General features: G+C 41.8%; 1 protein-coding gene across 2 annotated transcripts; it reads right to left on the bottom strand.

Annotated features, from left to right (window-relative positions):
* Window positions 1–1,651: 1,651 nt before the first annotated feature.
* kctd15b (potassium channel tetramerization domain containing 15b) lies at window positions 1,652–25,273 on the bottom strand (the record flags this gene model as incomplete). Of its 2 annotated transcripts, XM_083901183.1 has the most annotated exons (5): window positions 1,652–1,810; window positions 12,071–12,376; window positions 16,980–17,124; window positions 23,282–23,457; window positions 25,262–25,273. In XM_083901183.1, the coding sequence occupies 5 exons, from the start codon at window positions 25,271–25,273 to the stop codon at window positions 1,652–1,654; spliced, it is 798 nt and encodes a 265-aa protein (XP_083757309.1). The 2 variants fall into 2 exon arrangements, with proteins under 2 accessions (XP_083757309.1, XP_083757308.1); XM_083901182.1 differs by lacking the exon at window positions 25,262–25,273 and having other exon boundaries at window positions 23,282–23,484.
* Between the last annotated feature and the right edge of the window lie 290 nt (window positions 25,274–25,563).

Here is a 25,563-nt window from a genome sequence, read left to right as displayed (position 1 = left end):
TTTATTTCTAAGAGTGTACTGTGAGCTACAACTGTCAAGACCGGAGGCCTCCATGAATGAATGTTGATATCTGAATCATGAATTGTGTCACCTTTACGTATTCACTGTGAAAAAGGGATAACATCTTTGTTTGTACAATCAACAAAATTGGCACCATATTTATTTTGGTGCCTACAATATTTGTTCTGTTGGGCTTTAAATGGTGGTTAAATGCGTTCCTTGTCGAGTGAAACAAGTGAAGATAAACAGCTTGGAAGTGTTCACTGGGATCAAACGAGTGTTTTTAAGTTAAACAGGGAACTCTGTAGGTAATGGTTAAGTGCAAAGAAACAATAAGCATTTAGAGTACATCTCTTGCTGACCATGAGACAGACTGGGTATAAACGTCAACTTTCCATGTTGGTCCTCAAGTCTTTTAACATTCTTATTCCAATAGAAACTGCAAATTCACTTACAGCTTGTGCAATTTCAACCTGGATTTTATATTCGCAAACTTTTCTCAAGTTTCTGCTAAATTCGAACATGTTTGTGCTCGTGTGTGAACCCAAAAAAAAAAAAAAAAAGGACACCCCGTATATATTTCAGGGCTATTATCGGCACAAATTCCAAAGCAATTTTTTTATGTGTGCTTCACATTTGACTATAAAACAATGTCAAAAAAACATCCAGGTTCTCAACAATGGGACTTTTCCCGGCTCTGAATGCGTTGCCAGCCAGATCGCTTTAGCCACATAGCCTGCAGACATCGGAGTTTCTGCAGCTACTGCCAAGAAATGCTCCCTCACAAGCTCTCAAAGCCTAATGAATACAATGTTCATACATCCTTCATATTGGAGAAAGGAGAGAAAAAAGAGACATTTAAAATAATCCTATTAATAACAATTGTTTACACCGTGTCATGATAAGAACAGCAAACAAAAAAAAAAAAACATACTTCAGAAATGAGAAATTGTAATAAACAATCAGTTTGGCAAACAATGCTGTTTTTTTTTTTTTGTTTTTTTTTTTGTGAGGCCCGGCCTCTGAAGCCAGGCAGGTGGGATGAAGGTGGATGAGGGTCAGAGGAAACTCAGATTATGTCTGACTGTGTGTCCTGTCTTGTCCCACAGTAGGTCAGACTTGTCCCCAGACAAGACATGGACCTCACACACACACACACACACACACATATACACACATAACTGAAATGACACCATGAAAGGAAGGGTAGTGTGTATGTGTGTATGTGTGTGTGTGTGTTTTATTTATCGAGTGTGGTGGATTTGTCCTTCCAAAAGGGCTCGAGACACCTTTTATTTCAAAGAACCGGTCATGGTGCTGACGCGTTCTGCGGTCTGTGAGTCTATTTCCTAGTTGTTGCTGCTTTCATCACAGTCTTCTTTGGGCTTTTATGATCACAAATTTTTGTTGCTGATGCTTTTTTTTTTTTCTTTCCCTTTGTTTGGTACTACATTCCCCTTAGAGTCCTGTAGGGCTAAGTGAGGTGAACCCTCCTCTGCTAATACTTGAGCAGATGAGACTTAGCTGAGGGTGGTTGTGGTCCAGTTAGGGTTAGGGAGGGGCCAGGAGAAAGCAAGGTATGGGGGTGTGAACAGACTAAAAGTAGAGTATCGGGGGTGAGTGATGTTGGCAGTCCCTCTCCCGGAACACTCTAGTCCAGTGGTTCCTGTTTTATCCTGATGGGCGTGTTGAGGGACAGACTTCGCCGGTCCTCGCGACACAACACGTACTCACTGAACTGGGACGAGTCCACACCGCCTCCGCATGACGCTGCCACGCTGAAACCTTTCTGGAAAAGACGCTCGAGGACCTGCGGGAGGGACAACAGAGGAAGAAAAGGTATGATTCAGTAAGTCGATTTAATCTCATGGGAGAACTGATAGAAATGCAGGTTCCCATAGGTTTCATACGGTATTGTAGGTCAAGTTTGACATTTTGGGAAATTGTTGACAGATGGATAACATCCTTTTGATTTCCCACTTTGCAGGATATTTCCAATAAATGCTTATCAATGAAGGATAAAAACTATACAGGTATCACTAGGGATGCACGATATTGGCTTTAAAATGTATTATTTTGCTCAATGAATAAAGTTAATTTCACTACAGAAGAGACTAAATGACCTCTGCACTTAGGCGCAGGGTAACCCGTATATACACTACCGTTCAAAAGTTTGGGGTCACTTATACAATTTGTTTGTGTTTTCCATTAAAAGTCACACTTCTATTCATCAAAAGAGTTGCAAAATGAATAGAAAATATAGTCAAGACATTGACAAGATTAGAAATAATGGTTTAAACTGTGGTAACATCATTGCACAAGTGTTTTCAAATGGGGCTCTATACACCTATGTACATATTCCAGCTAGAATAGTCGTTTACCACATTAACAATGTATAGAGTGTATTTCTGATTAATTTTCCTTCAAAAATAAGGACATTTCAAAGTGACCCCAAACGTTTGAGCTCAAAGGGATGGAGGAGATCGCGGCGAGTGTGAGTGAGGTGTGTTACTGGGCTGAGTGGAGCTCAGCTGTAGCGGTGATTACTGGAGCCCCTAATTTGAGTAATGAGGCTGGGGTTAGAGGAGAAGTGAGGTCCGTGAGCGAAGCAAAAAGAGCGACGTGTAAGGAATGACGATATGGGGAGTCGTGGGTGAGGAGAAAACTGCTGTAGACCTGGGATGGGAGACGGGGGGGTCTACAGTATGTTAGCCTCTGATTCTGATACGCACACTGGTCCAAATGCTGATACACTCAACAACAACACACACTTTCTCTCCTATCCTATCCTAATCCTATATATATACATATATGTGGGGCCAAAATGTCCTAATTTTCAGTGTTTTATTCGTTTTTTACATGTCCTGATCAACTAAAGTGTCAGAGCCTTGTGAGCAAACAGGACTACACCGCCCGCCTGCCCGCCCGCCCTCCATCCATCCTCCGGCCATTCCGAGGCGACAGACTCTGAAATTTTTGAAACAGCGACAGACAGCTGACGTTGACGGCGGTTAATTAAGAAACCTGCCCGGGAATCAAACGCTCGCTCCAAATCCATGGCAGACGACGGAGGAGCCTAACGATTATGGAAATGATATTACATGGCCTTCTTTGATCATTGCATCACATTGCATTTTTCCCTCATCATCTCTTAACACATGTGGGACTCTGTCATGTTCGGCAATGAATTTGGTCACAGAGGAGAATGGCCTGATCAATAAAGATAGTCTGAAAACACTTTTATCATTAGTGCATGGCAACACAAAAGACTTAAGGATATTATTATAGATGGTTGTAACCGACTCAGGGATACAGTAATGACTATAAGAAGCCACAGAAAAAGAAAGTTAATTTTCAGTTTGACACAGTGAATTAGTGCCATGGGGGAATAAACAATACACGACATAATTAAGATGTATCCAAGCAATAGGTTTCCACATGACAATGTCCTGAAATCAATCCCAGCTGAAAAGAAAGTGAGGCTAAAACATGTCCTGGTGGCTCAGTTCAGCACAGTACTACAAACCCATGACCACAGGCTTTCACATCCCAGCTTATGTTGTACTTCTGCAGATTTCCCTGCTTACTTTCCTGCCTCACTTGAGCGAAACCATAACACAATATTCTAACAGTGAGTTGCATGTGACCGGCTGAATTGGTTGTCTAATTCCAAGCATGTTTTTTTTTTTTTTACCATGAAATACAATTACTGCTCATGAGCTGCCTTGGTTTTTTTTCTTTCTCTTTCCATGTGCAAACATCAAGATGACCTTCCTAGAGTCCAGTGTCCAGTGTGAGTGAATGGTTGTTTGTCTCTATATGTAGCCCTGCGATGGACTGGCAAACTATCCAGGGTGTACCCCGCTTATCGCCCCTATGTCAGCTTGGATGGGCGCAGCACTCCCCTGCGACCCTCCGGTGGAGGATAAAGCGGTAGATAATGGATGGATGGATGGATGGATGGAAGTCAGGAGTCAAAAACACAGAAAGTAGGACAGCTCTATCAACGTCATAACACTTCGCTAAAGTTTGCTTTTCTTCCATGAGCTAAAGCGCTGAGAACTTTCCCTGCCAGTGCCATTGAAGTAACAGCGAAGCCTCTTTGTCCTCATTGATCCTTAATAAACCATTCTCACTGTTGCAGGGTCTACTTGGCTGCTCTGGGATCTGCCCCCAAAACATGTACACACACGCACACACACCATTCAACACAGAGCCATGTCACCGAGCTGCCACTCAATCAGCGATCACCAAGGGGACCCCGGATCGAGAAGGCAATACATCAGCCTCACTCCTCTCACCTCCCAGCGCTGTATGTTTCTAACACAGTGAAAGACAGCGAGGCAGGAATCAAAGCCGATGAGTCTCAGGGCTGGAAAACGGTGCACGATGTAATATTGATGGTATGAGGACACATGCGTGAGCACACACACACACACACACACACACACACACACACACACACACACACACACACACACACACACACACACACACACACACTACAACAGCTCTCAGGAGGTACTGGTAGACACTTGCTCCTCATGGCACAGGGCTCAGAGTTGATTGACACGTTTGACACGTACGCGCGCGATGGGCGCTTACACTCAGGGGGTCGCTTTTATTTAACAATGCACACTCTTTCATATGTGACAGGGAGTGTTAACTGCACTCTAACTGCTTCTAACTCTGGCATCTGGCATAAAGCAGATGAGCAGCGCCAACGCCGTCTAATTCTCAGAGCCATCTGGCAGCTCTTTTTTTTTAGGAATCACAAGTCACCAAAACAATTTGAAAGTGTAATATCATCAATGCAGCGCTTTGCACCGGAAAAAGCAGAATTCGCGGAACTGCGTTTCTTTCAATAGCACGAATCCGGAATGAACTTCAGGAGATCCAACAAAGTTTGCAACCTCTCGTCCTGGCAGTGTAAACATTTATCACTCGTTCACACACAAACTTGTACACTTTTATATCTTAGTGGGGAAACCTCATAAATATAAGGGCTAAGGTTGGCCATCCCTAACCTTAAAGGTGCATTATGTAATAAATCTAAAGCAACTGGCCATAAAATCCTCCTAATATGTCACAGAGACTCAGGAATAATGTTCATATAACAAACTGAACTCACCAACAACAACAGTACAGACAAAATATTTGCATTAAAAAAATATTTTGCAGACTGCAAATCATGTTTATTTTTCGAAATCATGTTTTGGCATGTGGCGCCACCTACCACCGTCTACAAACCATTGCAGTCAGTAGAGTCTCAGCTGCCGAGCAACCACGGGTTGCCAGTTACGTCAGAAAACGAAACCCAAAAGACCTTGGTATTTTGAATTTGAATGTAGTAACCGTTTTTGGCCACATTCTTACACATGGCATCTTTAACAATCACAATCAAGTGCCGAACCTTAACCTAAACTGGATTCTAACCCTAACCCTAAAACCAGGTCTTAACTCTGAAAAAGCCCTTTAAGACAAAACGTACCCACAACAGAGATAGATTTGTATGGACCTCACAAAGACATAAATACAAGTACACACACACACAGAGCCCCACATTGCTCCTGACGCAGTGTGTGAATGGGTATAAAAGTATGAATGTAGGTATGAAAAAGTGCTGTGTGAATGTGTGAGCGAATGGGCGAAAAAGCTACATGAAAACAGACCACTTCCTTTCATTTGGACAACCTAAGCAAAGCCTTATCCCTAACTTTAACCATAGCCATTACCTTATCCTGGCCCCAAAACATAAATAGTTCCTCAGAAATCAGGTTCTGCCTCATTAGGACCAGATTTTGGTCCCCAGGAGGACTGCTGGACCTGACAAGGCCAGTGTTTGTGCCAGACAAGGTGCTAAAGAGGTAACAAATACAGCACAAAACAACCAGGACAGCCCACAAAGGGTTGCATCCAATATAAATATTAAATATATCAAAAAACAAAATGTCTCTAATGCTGTCAGTCAAGGCTTTGTCCTCCTCCATAATACTGCACACTGATCCACTGCCTTCTGTAGCCTTAGCACGTTGTGATCTTCCCACAAAGAGCACGGGGGACGTCTGAGCACTGTTTATCTTGTTCTGCCACTCAGGCAGCTGAGAAGCACCGCTGAGGCGTTTGTGTGGCCTTGTCTCCTCTGATAAGCCTGCGCTTTCCTCTCGCTATCCAGCGCAGGATTGATGGAGTGACAAGGCAACGGTGTAAGAGAGTGTTGCGACGTGTTGCGTCGCCCGCCTGGGCAGCGAGTGGGGACAGGGGGCTCCTTCTCTACGACTAACTCCGCTGTCACATTGATGAAGGACGGATTGGCTCTGGTGTGATCTGAGCACTTCATCACGGTGATGTATGGAGCAACAGGCCCGGCTCCAGTGTGTGTGTGTGTGTGTGTGTGTGTGTGTGTATACACCTCTGTGGCTCTTTGGCTAAATGTTTTCCCTCCGTTAAGTGCCTTTGCTCTGCTCTCCTTTTCTCTCCATTGGATTTACATCACAGCGCAGGTGGCTCGTATTATTCCTTAAATTCCATTCATGACTTCATGGAGAATCACTCGCCAAGGTGGAGCTGTTTATTCCGTCTGGCTCACATTTAAGGGCACAACATGAAGGACAAAGGAGGGGCTGGTTTTACTGTGGGCTGAGTATTCACTATTCAGACTTTGAATATTAAGTTAGTTTACGTCCTATTTAAATAAAAGAACATTTGTATTAGCAGCAAAATGCAGTACAGATTTGAACTACTTTATATACAAAGCCGCACTAGTTTCTTTTTTTTACCCACACTGTCTGCATCTTTACTTACATTTACAACCATTAAAATGACCACTTTGTAGAAATGGGTGACATCTAATGCATGTAATCTGCTCTCTGTTTCCAACTGTATCAGGGAAAACAGAGAAGATTGAATTGCTCTTTGAACACTTTTTTTCCCCCCATTCATTGCACCATTTCCTCATTCGTCAGTTTTTCAATGAATCGGGTTTTATGTGAGCCGAGCTGCTCTCTTTCGTTTTTGGATGCTTTAAAAACTTGAAATGCATGCTCTGGCTCATCTGTGTGTTTGTGCCGCTGTAGAAACACGGTGGCACAAGATGGAAGCCTCCATAAAGTACATACACGAGGCTTATTCTAAGACGAGGAAACCCATCCTAAATCATCGTAAATGTTGCACACTGGACCTTTAAGCTCAGCCTAGTTCCACTTAAATCTGACAGGTCACGAGGAGAAGGAAGAAAAGTTTTTTTTTAAGAAGTCAAATAAGAAGTCAAAAACTTAATTTGTCATGCGACAAATCAGGAAGTGTCGTTTATTCCGACTGAACTGCATGAATGAATAGTTGAAGTACATGCAACTCAAAGCTGACAATAAAAGTTACTCTCTCCACCACCGAGTATAAACGGTTCGACCAATTAGCCCTAAAAAACTGAATAACCTGGTGGAACCAGGTGGCTGTACTTACTGCAGCGTACAGTAAAGTAATGAGCAATGTCGTGGCATCTCATTGTGAGCAAAGTATCACAAGGTCTAGCAGTTTTCCTGCCTCGGGCGACGAGGGCAACAGTAGCTTTTAGTTTGAATAAAGCCATTTTATAACTCTGTGAGTGAATTCTCTCTCTTAGCCGGTGTGCACACATCCATCCTACTCTGCTCTGCCTCCTCCTCCTCCTCCTCCACCCCAGGCCTTTCTCTGTGGGCTGGGTGTGGCTGTGTCTGTTCCCCTGGGTTGGGGTCCAGGGCTGAAATCAGATCATAGGTTCATTGTCTGACGGGGTAAGACGGGGATTACTTTCCCTAACCTTCTCATACCTTCACGCAACAATGAGGGAGGACAGAATGAGTAAGTTGTTTAGAAAAATCTCTCCTTACTACCACCCAAAAAAAACCACCACATCCATCTGTTCCTTGTGTCCTCATCTACATCGACTCAATGAGCCGGACCCCTCGAATGTGCTGCGCTCTCTTTCTTCGCCTGTTTTTTTTCTTTCTTCCAAGTGTCCTGTATTCTTGTGTGTGTCTTAACGGGGCCAGAAAAAAATCCTGACACCACAGCTAACACCGCCTCGGCCGAGAAATGCCATACAGTGAGACAAAAGAAAAGCTCGCCTACAGGAAGCCTTGAAGCCGCAGCTCCTGTTTCTGTTAGCTGTTTGTCTGACAAGAGGATTTCATCTCACCTTGCCATCAGAGGAGCAGCCTAATAAATACCGCAGCAATAATAATAATAATAAAAAAAAACTCCTCTCAGACCATGTTAGTCTGATGTGCTTACATCCCATAACCAGTCTCACTGGTAAACAGAGTGGGAAAATGTTGTGTTAGTTGATGCGGCCAATTAATTATATTGCAAGTCATTTAAAAATCTATAAAAGAAGTATAAACCGGTTTAGGCTGTTTGAGAAATTGTAAGTATGGTATTAAAAAATGCAATACGTGTATTTCAATTGCCTTGAGCGGTGTTATATTGGAGTCTTTTTTTAAAAAAAAAGGAGCTGTGTCTTAAAAAGGAGTAAAGCGTAAATTATGCATATCATTTTCTCCCACCCTTTCCATTTCTCTTCTTCATTTTTACACAGAAAAACATGGCCGCAGTCCACGCGTGCTTTGTCCCGCTTCCTCGGCTCTCCATCCCTGGAGGTGATCTCTCTCTTTCTCTCTCTGTGTCTCTCTCTTTCTCACACTGGCAGGCAGGAGGTGGAGGTGTCAGTGCTCAGTAGCCTGCCTGGGAGAGGCTCTGTCTGGGTGCTAGAAGGGGCAAGTCTCCTGTATGTGTTGGTCTCTTCATGGCTGAGGGCATTTAAGTGTGTTATCCTGTGATGTTGCTGCCCTGTCCTCCCTCTCTCTCTCTCTCTCTCTCACACACACACACACACACGCTCTCTCTCTCTGGGTAACAAAACTGCAAAAGTACTTTTCTGACTTTTTACTTTTTAACATCTCACTTTTTTTGCACTCCATGATATGGAGTCAACTATGCTTTACGCTGACTATTTCCAAATACATTTAAACGTGTCAGTGTGATCAGACGTGACCCGATTGATGCTATGTCAGATAATTATGTTCACAAATAGCCACCGACTAAAGTAAACTTGTTTTAACACATCCCTGATCACCTCCTCACAAACTGAGAACAGCCTTCAAATAATGTTAATGTTAATATTAAAGTTAATTTCACAGTGGTGAAATGCAGTGTAAAAGGCCACAAACAATGGTAACTCCCCTAAATCAAATAAGAGTAACCCACGTGGTTTCTTGAGCCATCTATGTAATTTAGTGGTGTTTATCGTGCCCGCCACTCGGTGGCGCATCATCCCCGTAACCATTGTCATGGTCGCGGCGTCCATTCTCACTCTGATACACACAAGACACTGATAAGAGAGCAATGACGTATTGACCTGATGAACACAGTGGCATGAACACACTGTGGATCAAGTTCTGTGTTTTATTTTGGATAAGAAGAGCTGTTTCACCACGCCAACCTTCTGTATGAGCTCCGGTAAGCATGGCTGCTACATGCTAGGAGGCCTAATTATTAGCTTGTTGATTAAGTTTGTAGTGAAAATGCCTTTATTGAAATACTTTCCTAAAAACCAGTCTGCGTTACAGAAACGTTAGTTAGTGTTTAAACTGTGATAATGTTTGTGTCGTGGAAAATAACTTTTAAGAAAAACGCTAGCTTGGTTAGCGAGATGCTAACGCTAGACGTGTAGTGCCAGCAGTTATGCTAGCTCAGGTATAGTATTCAACGTGGATGCTAAAAGATAGGTGGCTAAGCTAACGTGCCACCGCTGTAGTCAATGATGGAGATAGAAATAGCACATGATGCATAATTATGTTGATATGATGCCAAGTTATGGCAATAATTTCTCACTGATGGTTCTTATATTTACTGTGGTTTATGTTGTTAAAACAATAATTGAACACAGTTCATTTACAGTTAAAAAAAAAGAAGGTTAAAATACATACATGCTACAGTTAAAAAGATATTGATTAGAAGGAGCTGTTTAAAAATATAAATAAAGCTCTACAAAGGTAAATAAGTCGATATTAAAATGTATGTTTTAATACTCTATATTATATGGAAGATATTCAGATTTAAAGTAGTATGAGGTCATGTCATGTGATGAACAGAGATATGGTAGTAATGGTATGTTTTCTGCACTATGTGTGAAGATTAAGGAATAGAGCATTCTGATTCTGAACCCTGGGAGGTTCAGTGGCGAGCCAGGAAGATCATTCGACTGCGGACGGAGAAGAAGCACAGTGTGGCCAGCCGTGGGATCCACAGGTGAACAACAGACCAACAACTCGCTTCACTCTCTGACATAGATGAGAACAAAACACACAAAATCTACCCGGGTAGTCAGATAAACTGAACTCTTCTAACGTAAAAGAAGGGACAATTTTATTTAGAGCTCTGTTGTTATGTTATTTTCATTTATTGCAAGTTTATCATTGTGAGGCAATAAATTGTCAACGTTCACTTCCTAGTTTTGGGTCATTTGAATGACTGAATGATTGAATGAGGTGTCCGGCTTCCCGAACCTAGTAAGAATGTGAGTGTCATTAATGTGCTTTCGTACAGAAAGGCTAAGGGAGCTACACAAGGTTTTGTGGTGGATATGTAAGTTAATTTCCAAGCCCGTACCCTGACTAGTGACATAAAAATAAAATCCACACAGGATATCGTAGAGTAGAGCATTGATGTGTCCTTTACCTTCATCATCGAGGCTCTGGCTGTGCTACAGTACCAGAGCCAACAAGGTGTTTGGGTGCATATGACAGTGGTGAAAAATAATATGCTGGATAACCTAAGCTTAAAAACAGTATTCACAAAGTTCATCTGTGTAGTATGTGGGTAACCTCACAGCTATGACTTGTGTCATTGCATACCTATACTGCTAAATTCAGCGTTAAACATGCAAGCCTTCAATCTGGAGTAAAAGACATACATTATCTTCAGTTCTTCATGAATAAATTATTTCAACTGTAAAAATGGGAGACAGGATAAAAGTGCATCTAATGATTGACTTTACTTGAAGCACTTTGTAGGACTGAGTAAGTATATCATGTGCATTAAAATCACATGTTATTTACTTATTTGCCAGTGCAAAATGATTGTTATCTCAGTCAGATTCTGTAATCTTCCACAAACTGAATGGAATCAACTCCCACAACACGGTCAGGTAATGTTCATGTTGCATGTCTTGAATAAACCTGGTGTAAAATACCCTTTTCACACACATTTCGTATTGGATTAAGTTTAAAAGAACCAGGTTCCTGCTACAGTTCAAGTGTAAGGGGGGGTCACTCTAAATATTTGACACCTAAGTTGTCCTTTTCTGATAACTTTCTTTTTCTTTTTAAGACTGGTATTTTCTGGTTGTATTCTAACAAAGAGATTGAGAAATAATTCTACATGGTCTTTATAGAACTGCTAAAACCACAAATCTGATTGTGGCCTGAGACTTTTGCACAGTGCAGTACTGTACCATCTTTATTTCTTACGTTATTAAAGTACATTGTTTTGCAGTTGCTGTCTTGTTCTCACAATATGCACTTTACCTGGTGATACACTAAACTGTATATTACTTGTCTAAATGCACACCTGCTTTGCCATTTACTGTGTTGAATCCTGGGATTTGTTCCGGGAGATGTGCTTAATGTCATTTCAATAATCTCAACAATCTTTTGGTACCTGATATTATATATACATATATAGCAACACAATTCCTGTTGAAGACAACAGACGTGACCTTTACTGAGCAGTAACCACTCAGTGAATTGTATCTTAGAAAAAAGGAAGGTATCTGGTGGATAATAATTTCTCAAGGCTGCCCCTTGCAGGTTCTGACAACTCATAATACATCACTGACACTCACACCAGTAGTATCATACTTTTTGTATATCAGAGTTTATGTGGAGAATGTTTTGCATGCAGAATGGATGTGATGAATGGGTGAATTTGTTGTGGTTTTACTTGTTTGTTTTAATGCAGTATGTAGTGTATTATGGTGATGATTTTGTAGTCTCCACATATGTGACACCAGAAACAGTGTGGTGTGTGTTACCTGGACTGAGTTGAGTCTGCAGTAGCCATTGAGGGGGAAGCGAATGACATGTGTCGGGTCCTGGTTCCAACCAGCGTTGACTGAGTTACACATAACGTCTCCGGTCTCGGGGAAGATCTCCTCGATGAGGACCTTCTCCCCACTCAGGGCGATCCTCTCGCCCAGGTCGGGTGTGACGCGAACCACCAGGCAGTCGCAGGGCTGCGCCATCCGTCGTTGCTCTCGATCCTGCTTCCAGCGCTCCAGCTCTTTGATCATGGGCATCAGCTGGTAATAGCGCGCCTCTTCATACAGCAAGTGGAAGTCCTGTGTACGGCAGACAAACATGGTCGCAGTGAGTTTATACAGTATTTGTCCTCTACCTATATGTACGTCTAAGAAATAGTGTCTTTACATTGGCTTCTCATAAAATGCATAATGGAGGAGTATATACCTGGCCTCATTCTTATAATACCAAAAAATGTAAATATAAAAAAATGACCTTTCTTTGCCCTTGTGAAGTTAAAGCTGTTTAACTAAATATCCAGGAAACTACACCTTCTGGAGAGAAGAAGAGTAATCTAAGATCAGTGATGGCCAATGACCAGCAGGACATTTTTGCGCTCTAAATATAAATAATAATAAAAAGCATAGCTATGCTGCAGCTCTGCTCCTCAGTAGCTCTTGGCAGAGCTGTGCTAGCCTTTAGCATGTTTTACTGAGCAGACTCCAGAAAGGCCGTCAGTAGGGCTCCAGCTAAGTGGGATGTGCATTCCTGTGTGCAGACAGTCTGCAGCAGATTGCCTGCCTCTCCCTCCCGGGCAGAGCTTGCTGGGGGGCATTTGCCCTTGTGCACTTGCCTCTAATTTCCCACAAGACCAGATGGCACCATCATTCGCCACTACCATAGAAAAAAAAACAAGGAGGTTCACTAGTGAAGGCAGACGGAAGGTAAAGAAAATATATTTGGAAAGTGAACATGAGGACAATCACAAGCCAGGGAGGATTTTAATGTATTCCACACATAGAGGGAGTTTTATGTTAATGAGGCTTGTGGCCCTATGTTCAGCTCTTATTAGAACAAGATTTAATTAGGTTACACCTAAATGCTGCAAATCTTTCTGCTAAATTAGTAATTAATAAATCTGTGTTGTGATTAGAGTTGCACGGTGACAAAGAGTGACAGCCTAATTTATTCATGGTATAGAAACGGCCATCGCAGCCACGCAGAGTTTGTTCTTACTGTTCCATAGCTCCTGGCTATAGTTAATTCCATTGTATGGACATTGTGAAATCACAGCGAATAACTGATTCCACATTTGGAATATTACCGAGCGTGGCACCTCGTCTTGTTGCTCTGCGAAATCCTCACGCCCTTGAAAAGTGAGACAATGTGTGTTTGTGCTGCGGAAACGACATATGTTTCATATAGTCTGCATCGCTGGTGATTATTGGTGTTGGGTAGCGGAGCCCTGATCTTAAAAGAAAAAGCTTTCACCCTTTTTTTTTTGCATGGACCACTGCTGGGTATAGAAATAGAGCAATGGCAGCAAAGAGCATATTCATTAACCCTGCTGTATCTGTCAAAATCTTTAGCCTTGAACAGGCTCCCTCACTGGTTTACTCTTCATCTAAACTGAGCCTTCATCTGAAGCGCTTGAACGACACCCAAATACAACTCCATCTGGACAGAGTGTTGACGCAACACATCTTAAGCTGATGGACTAATATTTAAAATTTCAGAATGCGAAGTGGGGGGTGGGAGGTGGGGGATACTTTTTTCCTTCTTCTCTCCGTTTCTCCCTGTCTTTTTCTCTCCTGGCCGTCTTGCTGCAGCTGACAAAACTCATACTGAGACACTCTCCTTCAGGCAGCTCTCTGTATCAAAGTGTAGCTCCTCATCCTTCACAGGTCTGAAGCCATGGATGGATATGTTTTTAACAGGGGTCTGTCTGCGAGGCACTTTAGTCATCCTGAGCAGTGCAGAAAACAACAGAGTAATCCTAAGCGCTGAGGTGAGGATGAGAGGGAGACAGGGCCAACAGCTCTATCCTGGCTGCTGGAGCGGCTGCTACTGCTGCCAGCTCTACGAGACAATTCATCCCCCAATCCTGTGTCCAGACAGCCCGTTTGAGCTTCAAAATAATGATCCGTCCTGATTACCCACCGGCAAGGCAACATCTCAGGAAAGGACAGGGGAAAGATGGGGACAGATAGAGAGAGAGAGGAAGGACGACAGTGACGAGAAGAAGAAAATGATTGAAGCTGTCACTGTCAAGGAATCAAAGACCAGATTAAGTCGTCCTTCATACAACATGCCGCTGATTAAATAAAGCCAGTGCTCATAAGATTCAGTGTAAAGCATGCATAATAATAAATAAAAACATCAGTTTCCTTCTGTTATTTTTAGCTGTCGATATATAAAGTAAGAAATCGATTTAAAGTGCAACACAGCCGCCGAGACAAAGTGATGCAGAACCCGGTGCCTCTTAATGGTTTATAACCATGCCCTCGATATAACTGAGCATTGCTTATACTTTTGTGATTAATTGCAGTATGAATAATAAGATGAGGATGGATATTCATCGTGAATATTTTGTTCCACTGATGTAGACTATAAAATTTATTTTTCTTTTGCTGCTCAGACGTTCACATTGATTTAGCAAAACACACAGCTCTGTGGCTGCCAGCAGCAGAACAGACCCAGCCCTGAGGCGACGGCAAGTCTGATTGTGTTCAGATAAGGACATGCTCAATTCTGCCTCTCACTATTTGCATTTTTTTTAGGCTTCACGGAAATAGAAAGGTATGCAGATCAACACATGCAAGGGATCGTGATGAGTTGAAACAATGAGCTCAAATGTATTCTCTTCAGCCCCGGCGCACGATTGGACCGTTTCACAGTAAGGGCATGAATAAGAAAAGGGGGAAACTAATCGCTTGTGAGTCAGGCCGTCATTTGCCAAAATATGTCGAGCTTACTTGTCATATTCAGTTGTCTTGAGGTTTGGCTCTTGCAGAGATGATGAACAAGTGCCAGCCTGGTGGAAAGGTCACGCAAGTTAAGGTGGAGCAGAAGTGAAACCTAGCATCCACGGAGAAAACAGTATCCCTGAATAAAACCTTGAACAGGAAGTAGCTGTAGGCAAAACATAAAGATTCTGACAAAAGCCACACATATGGTTGTGTTGATACTTGTGTGGTGAGATGATCTTGGTAATCCTGCCATCGCTTTGGTTTAAAGCTGCATTTTTTAGTATTAATCTGGTCAAATTACCGAGTGCAAAGTGGAGGGCCAGCGTGGTTTTATGTTGCAAACCATGCACGACATTGCGTTTCTGAATTCTGTACAGAAATATGTAGGGATATTATGTCTCGGCAAATAGTTTCGAAAGTTCAGCATTTCTGAAGTGATGTCACTGTCGAACATTTCAGTCAGATTTATCCGGTTGGTCGTGACATGAAATATAGGCTTGGGAAGATTTGTTGTAGATTGAAACGCAGTGCGTTTTCACGGAAACAAAGTTGATGCTATGAGGAAAAACCTGAACCAAATACCTTATTTGGTACCTTTAATAAACACTATCATACAGATGTCATATCATGTAGATGAGTAACACTCACACGTATCTGTGGTTTGCAGAAATGCAACATATATATGATCATACTGGATTGTAGAAGGAGCCGATTTTAATGAAGAACTGAAAAAGTAGAGCTGCAACTAACGATTATTTTCGTAATCTGTCGATCATTCCGACTCCGTTGATCAGTGTTTGTCAAACCTGGAGATGACGATGTTCTCGAATGTCTTGTTTTGTCCACAGACCAAAATGATTGAGTTTTAATGATGTCTTTATGTGGAGAAAAAAACTATGAAAATATTCACATTAAAGAAACTAAAGCGATCAGTTTTAATCATGAAAAAAAAAGCTTCAAACCGATTAATCGGTTATCAAACTAATTCAGACGATTCATTTAGTAATTGTTTCAGCTCTAGAAAAAAACCTTGGATAATAAACATCACAAAATGTCGATAACCTGGACTGAACATTAAGTATGTTTTTTCACCGGTGTAAGAATCATGTCCACGGTGCGATTAAGTTTGAGATTTAAAAATCACATTTAAGATCAAATCCACATGGCAGCATTTGTTTGGATAATATAATGTACATGCATTCACTGACTTACAGGTCACTTAAGAGTTCTTTGATGCAAATATGGAAGCAGGAGGTGCAGCCTCAGTGGTTTATAATATGTGCCAAAGCAGATTCAGTGGCCCATGAACAAAGTGTGCATTCACACACAGACGCCCCGGACATGTGTTCGTTTGTGCTCGTAACTGCACCAACAAGCGACAGCTTCCCTTCCCAGTGTGACACTGACCGTGTGTGTGTATATGAGAGCTGGTCATCAGAACAGGGGAGAGCTGAGGGGTGTACAGGCTATTTCACCTGTGCTCACCTCTACAGAAACCACTCAGAGTGAAAAACAACAGCTCACGGCTTCAGCACACACATTATCAGGCCATGCTCCAGATAGCCAGTTAGCATTTTTACCTGGACTGAAAAAACTGAGTCAGTTTCATATTTTTATTTAGAGTTACCAAATCACTGACTCTGCTTATGCTATAGGTAAATTATGCATTTAATTGGAGGAAGATGAGTGCGGTAAACAAAACTCTGGCAGCGCTACTGTGGTGTCAGGTCTATTTTGGAAACATGCAATCCCTGAGAGAGCGGGGAAATGAATAAATAGAAACATATTCACACTTAAGTGTCTCATATCTTTAGGAAAATCAGGAACTCTGCACAATAGTGCTGCATGTTGGGGCAGATGGCTTTTTTTTCCTTCTTAATGTTACTATGTTGTTCAAACTAATGATGCAGGGAAAAACACATCATACGTTGTGTTGTGTTGCAGATACACATACCTTGAAGTCCTCTGGAAGGAGCAATTTGCAGGTCCTGAGGAAACTGAGTATGTAGCGGAATATCTCCCCGTCCCGATCTATGAAGTAGTGCTGCTTCAAGCTGTCCAACACGATGGGCTCGGTGCCATTGAACAGACGACTGATTCTGAAAATTGAAATTGACACACAGACGCGCACACGAGCAGGCAACCACACACACACACACACACAGACATAGGAATGAGCCAGCTCCCTTCAAATGCATGAAACAATTACCCTCCATTTATTTTTCAATTTTATTAGCACTAAGCTTGAAATGCATTAGCATCCCAAGTTGAAACAAGGGGCTTAAGGCACAGTTTCTCCATTCCAGACTTGTTTGAAGTGTCCCTTTTGCTGGAAGATTACAACAACACACACGCGCTTTGCTGCTTGTACTTACAGAAATTAATGGCATGAATGTAGCATTACAGCTCTATTATTGCGTCTGTCAGAGGGCTGGAAATGAAACGGGAGGTAGAATGTGGTCCAGTGCCACATACTAATGCACCAGGACACGCGGAGAAATACGTTTGACTCGTGCAGTTTGACTTTGTTATGACTCTTTAAGTTAAAATCGGGCGGTTACGCTCATGTGCCGCGCTGTCTTCATTAATTCATCCAGTTAGATGTTGATATCTGTAAGATGATCTATGTATTATATTTAAAGGGCTGTTTTTATTCCCACTTGGTCAAGTGAAGGATACATTTATGATCTTGTGATTCTGCTGTTTGTTTTTCACATTCTGTTACAGTTCTGGCATATTATTCATTTTCTTATGCAGGATTTACTCCCAACACTTAATAACATTTTACTCAATTTAATTTGATTCTTTTCGTCCAACTTCCTCTGTAGTTTTGGGAATGAGACGTATGTCTCAGGGCGGCCGTTTGATGATCACATGACACATTTATCTCTGAAAATTAGTAAAAAAAATTATATTTTTATTCCAACAACAACTACAATAACAATAATCTGTAATAACTATTTGATGTTCAAATATCTTGTTAATTGACACACATTTTGGTGAAGTTAAAACAAATATGCCTAAAATAAAGTCTACTTGTTGCTCTGTAAAAATTGTATTAAAAGCACCTGTCTAGTAGTTTGGAAATGAAAATGTCTTCAATTACCTTTTTTTCTATTAGGAAATTAATTCATCTAATTTTTTTGGGGCTTTCACAAAATATCACAAAAGTGTAATAATACAGTTGTTGCTTCCTAGTATCCAGCGGTTAACCTCTTCTGCGAGTGCACTAAAAGATTAAGGGCTTAGCTGAAGTAAGCTACAGGGGGTGTTCATCAAGGCAAAGAGTGAAAATTGCTATAAAATATGCTCTAAAATTGTTATCTTGTAAACTTTCATCACCACTTTGTGCCTCCAGACGCCCTCGGTCGTTACCGCTTGTCCCTCCCTTGTTGGTCTAATAACCTCCACTCTCTGTTTGTTTGTTTCCGAATGCAAAATATCTATCTCCACTTATAAATAATCAGCACTTGCGTTGTGTAAAAACATTAAGTGTAAGTGAAATTGCTTTAATTTCATTGCTCACTTCACAACAGAGGAAAACTGGAACATCTACGCACTGCAAATAACCTGTGCTGGTGATTTACAAATAAAAATCTGTTGCATGTAAAACGGTTTCACTGCACAGCTCCATTGCCTTTGTCAGAAACAGCTCTTGGCACGCTCTCTGCGTTTGCTGTTATTATCATCATTTTTGATGTAATCAGCTCTTTAATCACAGTAACAGCTTCGAGGTCGGCTGACAAAGTTGTCTGACAAAGAAAATTGTAAAACCTATTTGCAAACACACCGACTGACGCTCACATCACGCAGCACTGCCTCAGCGTTGGCATTGTCAAACTCTATTACGAGACAGTGAAGGGGGGGGGCCGCAGTGGGAACGTCAAAAAACAAACAGCGGGGCCTGGATTCACTCACAGACTCATTTCACTGCAGTTACGATGGCAATTCTAGTCTCCGTAAAAAAAAAAAAAGTGTGCGTGAGCCTTGTGTAACGGTAGTATATCGGGTATCTCCTGGCCCTGATGTGTCGGCACGACACGCTGAAGCTATCACGTCAAATTCACCCCTGTTTCTTTTCCTTTGACTTGACTGGGTGAGGGAGCAGAGCAAAGATGGTTCTCCCTCCCTCTCCCCTCCTACCATCCTTTCTCTCTCTTTCACCCTCTCTTTCTCTCTCCGTCTCCATCCTTCTGCCTTACTCGCTTTCTCTCTGGAAATCGATGCAAAATGCTTTATAAAAAACCAATACTCATCTCCCTGTTTTGCCCGAGGTGTTCCTTTCTCATATGGTCTTGCAATTCTTCCAGCTAGAATTTCACCATACCCCTCCAGGCTAACTCTGTTTTTCATCTCCACTTTTTTTTTTTTTTTTTTTTTAAAAAGCAATTAAAATGCTGCCTGTTTTTCTTTTTCTTTCCCTCTCCTCTAGTCCCTTCACTCCCACCCACCCCCTCTCTTTCTCTGTTAGCCTCCTCATTTCCCCCTTCTGTTAAATCCCTGAATTGGAGGGGGATTTGCTCTTAACAGGTAAGAAAAGAATGGGGATACATTCTCGTTCAATTAAGAGGAAGTACACAGATAGACAAGGACACTAACAGAGAGGGAGAAGAGGTGGGAAAGGAAAAAGAAAGAGACAATGGATGGAAAGAGTGAGAAGAAAAGAGCTATGACTAAGAAGAGAGAAAAAACATAAAGAGAAGTGAAGTATGGTGGTTATCAAGGACATGGGAGCACCTCAGATCTATCTGAGCAGCAGGAGGTAGGACAGGGACTCAGTACAGGTATCACTGATTCTAATAGAACCGACTGTAACACTATTGGACACCTAATGGACACAGAGAAAAACCCAGACTATTAAATTCCTGCTCAGAGAAACAATCACACCCAGGGATCATAGTGAGAGCATCCAGTCTGACACTAAAGGCTAAACCACAATAACACTTGTGAGGAGAAGAAGAAAGTTCAAAAGCAGATGTCTACTGTCCAATGACTGATCTGAGGCCTGCAACAACTACGTCAAAAAATGTATCCAAAAAGAATTGAATATTATAAATGACAGAGATCTTACTTTGTATTTATGTGTGTAAATCAGGGCCCATTAAACCCATAATACATCAATTTATGGTCCAAGTTGAGGCTTAATTAAATTTGACCCTGCATTAAAGCTAAGATGATCACATTTCTGTATTAAAATAAGTATAATTATAATAAGTTATAAAATTAAGTGGTGAACATAGCCAAGTCAATTCTGACATTCTTTAAACCCACAGAAATCCATGTTTACATTCACGTTAATGGACTGGTTCATTTTGCCTTTTAACGACATCATTCAGTCCGACAAAGTACAGCGTACACACGACTCTTGACCATGTCTGCCGTAAAGCGCTACAACATTTGTATACTATCATATATGACAAACCCCCTGTGAACTATGCTAAGAGTTAGGACAGGAATATTCAGTTGAAGTCGTCTAGTTTGTCTTTTTTGTTTTGTGTGTTTGTCACAAATGTATCGCGACGACTCTCACCACTAATTCCACCTAATTCTATGCTTCTTCACCATGTTATTAAACAAGATTTTTTTGTTTCCGTTTTGATTGACAGACTTTATCTAGTGGCAGGAATCACATACTGTGCTCCTAAGTCTTATCAATGACATACTTCATAGAATCTGTTCAAACTTTTACAAAGAAACACCAAATCTCTGTGGTACATATAATACATGTTAACAAGGAGATAACGTAACATTTGTTTTAAAATATCTATATAAGTAACATGCTAAAATAGTATTACGAGTTGCAAAGCTGGTCTTATGAAACACCTGACCTTTATTTTAGATCATACCTTCCATCCATTGTTTGAAATCTTGGTTTTAAAAAGCATTTTTTAAGTATTAAGTATTTGTGGTAGCTTGAAATATCAGGCTTCTTTTTTTTTTTTTTTTTTAAAGACGTGATCATAAAAGTAAAATCTGTACGATTAGCTTCTGCAAAAGTAAACAATTGCACACAAAGGGCCAATAAAAGAGCCAGAGCAGATTTATCACCAGTGGACACAAAGGACTCATCTTTAAAGAGGAACATGTCCAGTGGTGCTTTCTAAATAGTTCCATTGTCTCTGGGACATTTGCCCTAATTTCCTCAGCTTCTGTTCAAGCGACAGCCTTAGACTGTCCTCGTTGAAAGCTTACGCAGAATGAGCATTAATGTTTCATGACCCTTGTCCCTTAATATGGCCGGCACAAAGGAAGACGAATAACCGCACATTAGTTACTAGACTAACTTTCTCTGGGCACGCTGCATTATTTAGGGGCCAATCTATTAAAAGTAATCATCAACTTTAAACTCTTTAACCCTGCTCTGTTATTCAGACTGATTTCAGCCTGACCGGATATAGCTGAACGCAGCATACGAGGCTATGCCAGTGTAATTGTTTTGCTTTCTGCTGTCAGCCATTATCCTAATCCACACAAAAGGGCCCCTCCTTCCACTGGCTCCAGTGGAAAGTAGAGGCCTGAGGGCAACTGTACACTGAGGAGGCTGGGAGAGAGAAAAACAGTGAGTGCATGGGAGTGTGTGTCTGTGTGTGTATGTGTGTGTGTGTGTGTGTGTGTGTGTGTGTTTCAGAGTGAGACAGAAACAGAAAGGGGGGGTATGACAGAGCATGTGTGAAAGAGAGGGAGAGACGAAAGAGAGCGCTGGTATCCGGTCTTTACTCTCACTGTACAAACAGTGTTTGGTTGCACTGACATGACTCTACCGCATTTGCACGGTGCCCCTGCACATGCCCTCCTCTGAATAACATCTCTGTAAAGTATGAAGCTGTATCACAGAATATCAAAATCAAAAGATTTCAAAATAAACAATATCAGAATGAAAGAGGCTTCCTCTTAATAATGATTGGATTAAAAAAATATATATATATCAGCATGCCTCTTTCCACAGGATTTACCTGATACGACATTGACACAAAAAGCTTCTTAATCACAAAAACAATTAAAAAGCCTTGTCTGGGACAAGCTTTCTGTTCCTCATGACATGTAACAGTCAGGAATAGAAGGAGAGTTGTCAGGGATTTCCTGTCAACGGACCGTATGAATATCAAGACTCTATTAGCAGGGGATTATGCGGATTGTGGATCTGTAGCCAATTTGGCAGATTTTCTAACGAGCCGGTATGTTTACCTTGGCTCACGTGGCCTCGCTCAGTCAGCTGACGCAGAATGGGAGACAGAATGTAGTGAATGACACACAGTTGTTGAAGCAGGCAGCCTAAAACATCCCATAGTGTTAATGTTTTTTTTTTTTGTACCCTACACTGAGCTAAAAACATGAATGACGTGGAATTTTCCAACTAAACGTTCCAAAAATAAAAGCCCTGTTTGCCTTAGAGCAAACACACAATCCCTGTTAACTCACAGCAAATAGACAATCACTCTTTTAGTTTTAATTTGTACTGTCCATTTCTGGGCTCTATTAGAAAGAAATATTGAAGAATACACAACATACAGCTAGGACTTTTGTTATAGTTCACGTATTTTGAAATAAACCCAGTGTCGGAACACGAATACTGTTGATAAAGCTAATGCTGGTACTGAAATAGCCAAGAAAATCAATATATTACAGGATAAAGAGCCAGATTTTAATCAAATATGAAGCTGAGCCGCATCAGTTTCAATGACAGGGATCCGGACACTCGTCAAAAGAACCACTGACATCACCACGATCCACGAACGACGAAGACTCGTGTGGAAATGTGAGTTTTTGTGCGTGTAAATTCACACAGCGTAACAGTATATAGTGTTTAAACCAACAGCACCACGTGTGAAAGTATAGCTGTCAGCTTGGCAGCTGCTGAGGATTCAAGCACAGCTACACAGTGTGAGAGGAGCTAAAAATAAAAGCCTTCAAGGTATTTATTAGACAATTAAAAAGAGGAAAGAAAAAAACCTGGATAAAAACAAACAAAAGCAATCAAATGAATCCTTTTTTTTTTTTTTCAAATGAGAAATAAGATAGAATAGTTGTTGAGGGAAATAAGTTGCACTAATGACTTGTTAACAGCATAAATCAAATGAGACAGGTGGCAGTCAAATGTTGCAATAAATAATTATGTGACTAAAATGCAATGTTGAGGCTTAAAAATAATATTTTTTGGGAAAATTATTATGTGCCAACAACTTTCTCCCTCAAATAATAAGAAAGAGGATATTGATGAATAAACTAAGTGTTGTAGCATGAGTGGTGGTGTCTTACCTGGAGTCTGGATACTTGGTGAGGGTCGCCAGGCTGCTGGTGTACATGTGTCCCCCGACATCGATGTGCACCGGGGCGTTTGCCTTGGTCAGCTGAGCCGGCAGAGGGATTCCCTGAGTGGCCAGTGGAGAGACCGGGGACCGGGTCAGAGACAGCCGTGACATGCTTCTTCCCTCCTGAAAGCAAGTGTACAGAAAAGCCATGGGACTACAGGTAAAGAAAGGCAACGCTCACAAAAAAAAAAGAAAAAAAACACTCAGCAGCGTGATCCTGCACGCGCAGGGGAGCAGATCATATCCTTTGTGAATGGTATCAGATCACTTCCATGTCTGTTTGGTCGCATATTTAGCCTGGAAATTATTGCCACCGCTCTAATTAAGTATGTTTGCATCTTTTCATGCAGGACCGCAGGCGAGGATGGGGAGGATGCTTATTAGATAGAGCGAGGTAGACATACAGAAGGAGAGAGAGAGAGATGGGGGGAGAAAAGAGGAGAAAGGGAGGAGGGGAGGGGAGGGGGGTGTGCTAGGTGTCAGCCTCCAGGGGAATAAAACAAACTGCTGCTGCAATATTCTAATTAAAGGTCGCCTTATGTGTTAGACGTGATGCGCCCAGACACACCAAACACCAATCTGGAGAGCAAGGGAGGAAAACACTACGGGGAGGAAGAGGAGGGGGATGGAAGGAGGGAGGAGGGCAACTTTTCCTTTTTAAACACACACACACACACACACACACACACACACACACACACACACACACACACACACACACACACACACACACACACACACACACACACACACACACACACACACACACATAAACTCATATGCATTCGACGGCGCACAAAAGATGGAAGGTGATGCTTTTCACCTCAACTCGTGCTGCCACGCAGTTTGAAGCGCAAACTTTATGCATGCGTCAAAAAGTATCATCATCATCATCACACCACAGTCGCAGGAGGCCAAAGTTATAAACACCTCTCCAGGTCACGTGCACGATGACAGTGAGCTGCTATATGGAGAAACTATTTAAACACACTATCCACGTGCTTTATAATGAGACTTGGAGAATGAATGGGATTATATTGATGGGAGGGGGAATACCGTGTTTGTTATGAAACAGCTTAACATCTGTCTTTTTTTTTCTTTTTTTTTTATATTTGAAACACTGAATGTCACATGCAGTTTATTTATTTATCCTTATCCAAACTTTAAACGCACACACACCTTCCCTGATAACCAACACACACACACACAAACACAAACACACAAAAGGTGAGACTGGAGATCTGACTTCTCCAGGGTGGTGTCCGCCTCACAGCAGTATCATGTGCAGTTAATACGATTACAGGAGGATGGGATTACATTTCAAATCCCAGGAAAAGAAAAGAAAGGGAAGAGGGGGGGAACAAAAACTTGGAAAGACTTGAGAAAATTGGGGGGTACTCTCTCTTTCTCTCTCTCCCCCTCACACACACACACACATTCCTCCGCGACAATCACAGCAGTAACTTTCCCTCTGAGCATGAGTCGCTGCTGCTGCTGTTTCCTCGCACTGACCCTGGTCACACACGGTGGTCACATCCACATCCACTCCAGTTCACACCGCGTCCACGCAAAGAAACACGAAAACGTTTTCCAACTCTTTTTGTGTGTGTGTTTGTGTGCAAATAAACGCCGCACTGCAAACGAACACTAGCACAAACCCGTGCTCTGCCTTTCCTTTCATTTCCTTTCCTATAATTCTCCCTAAAGCTCAACATGGCGTCTTTATCCCTGCTGTGCAATTTAAAAGCAACCACAATCTCGACACATCATTCAAACAACGCGTTTGAATAATAATAATGATAATAATTTAAAAAAAAAAAGTCACATGCGTAATAAGCGTCCGGCGTGTGTCTGAGAGAGAGGAACACAGAGGTCTGCACTGTGCGTAAAATAAAGAAGAAACTATTAAATGAAATGTTCAGCCTACCGTTTCAAACATCGTAAGGAGTCCAGCAGAAATCCGTGCAGGTGCTCGCGTAAAACCCCCCCCCCACCCCCGAAATCTCCAAAAATATTGTCTCTAAAATGCCCCACACAACACAACTACACCACCACCACCAACATCCAGCTCCGGCACGAAGCTTACGCTGCCGCACAGATGAGCCAAGTCTTGGCTGATTTTTTGTTTGTTTGTTTTCCTTTAAAAAATAATGTGACTATAGGTCGCAGTGGCCGGAGATGAGTGAACGCTTGCGAAGAGTGTGTGTGTGTGTCTGTGTGTGTGTCTCT

This window comes from Microchirus variegatus (assembly GCF_963457635.1).
Source record: "Microchirus variegatus genome assembly, chromosome: 14".
In the NCBI taxonomy this organism is placed as follows: Eukaryota; Metazoa; Chordata; class Actinopteri; order Pleuronectiformes; family Soleidae; genus Microchirus; species Microchirus variegatus.
This window is presented reverse-complemented; position numbering and strand designations above follow the sequence as displayed.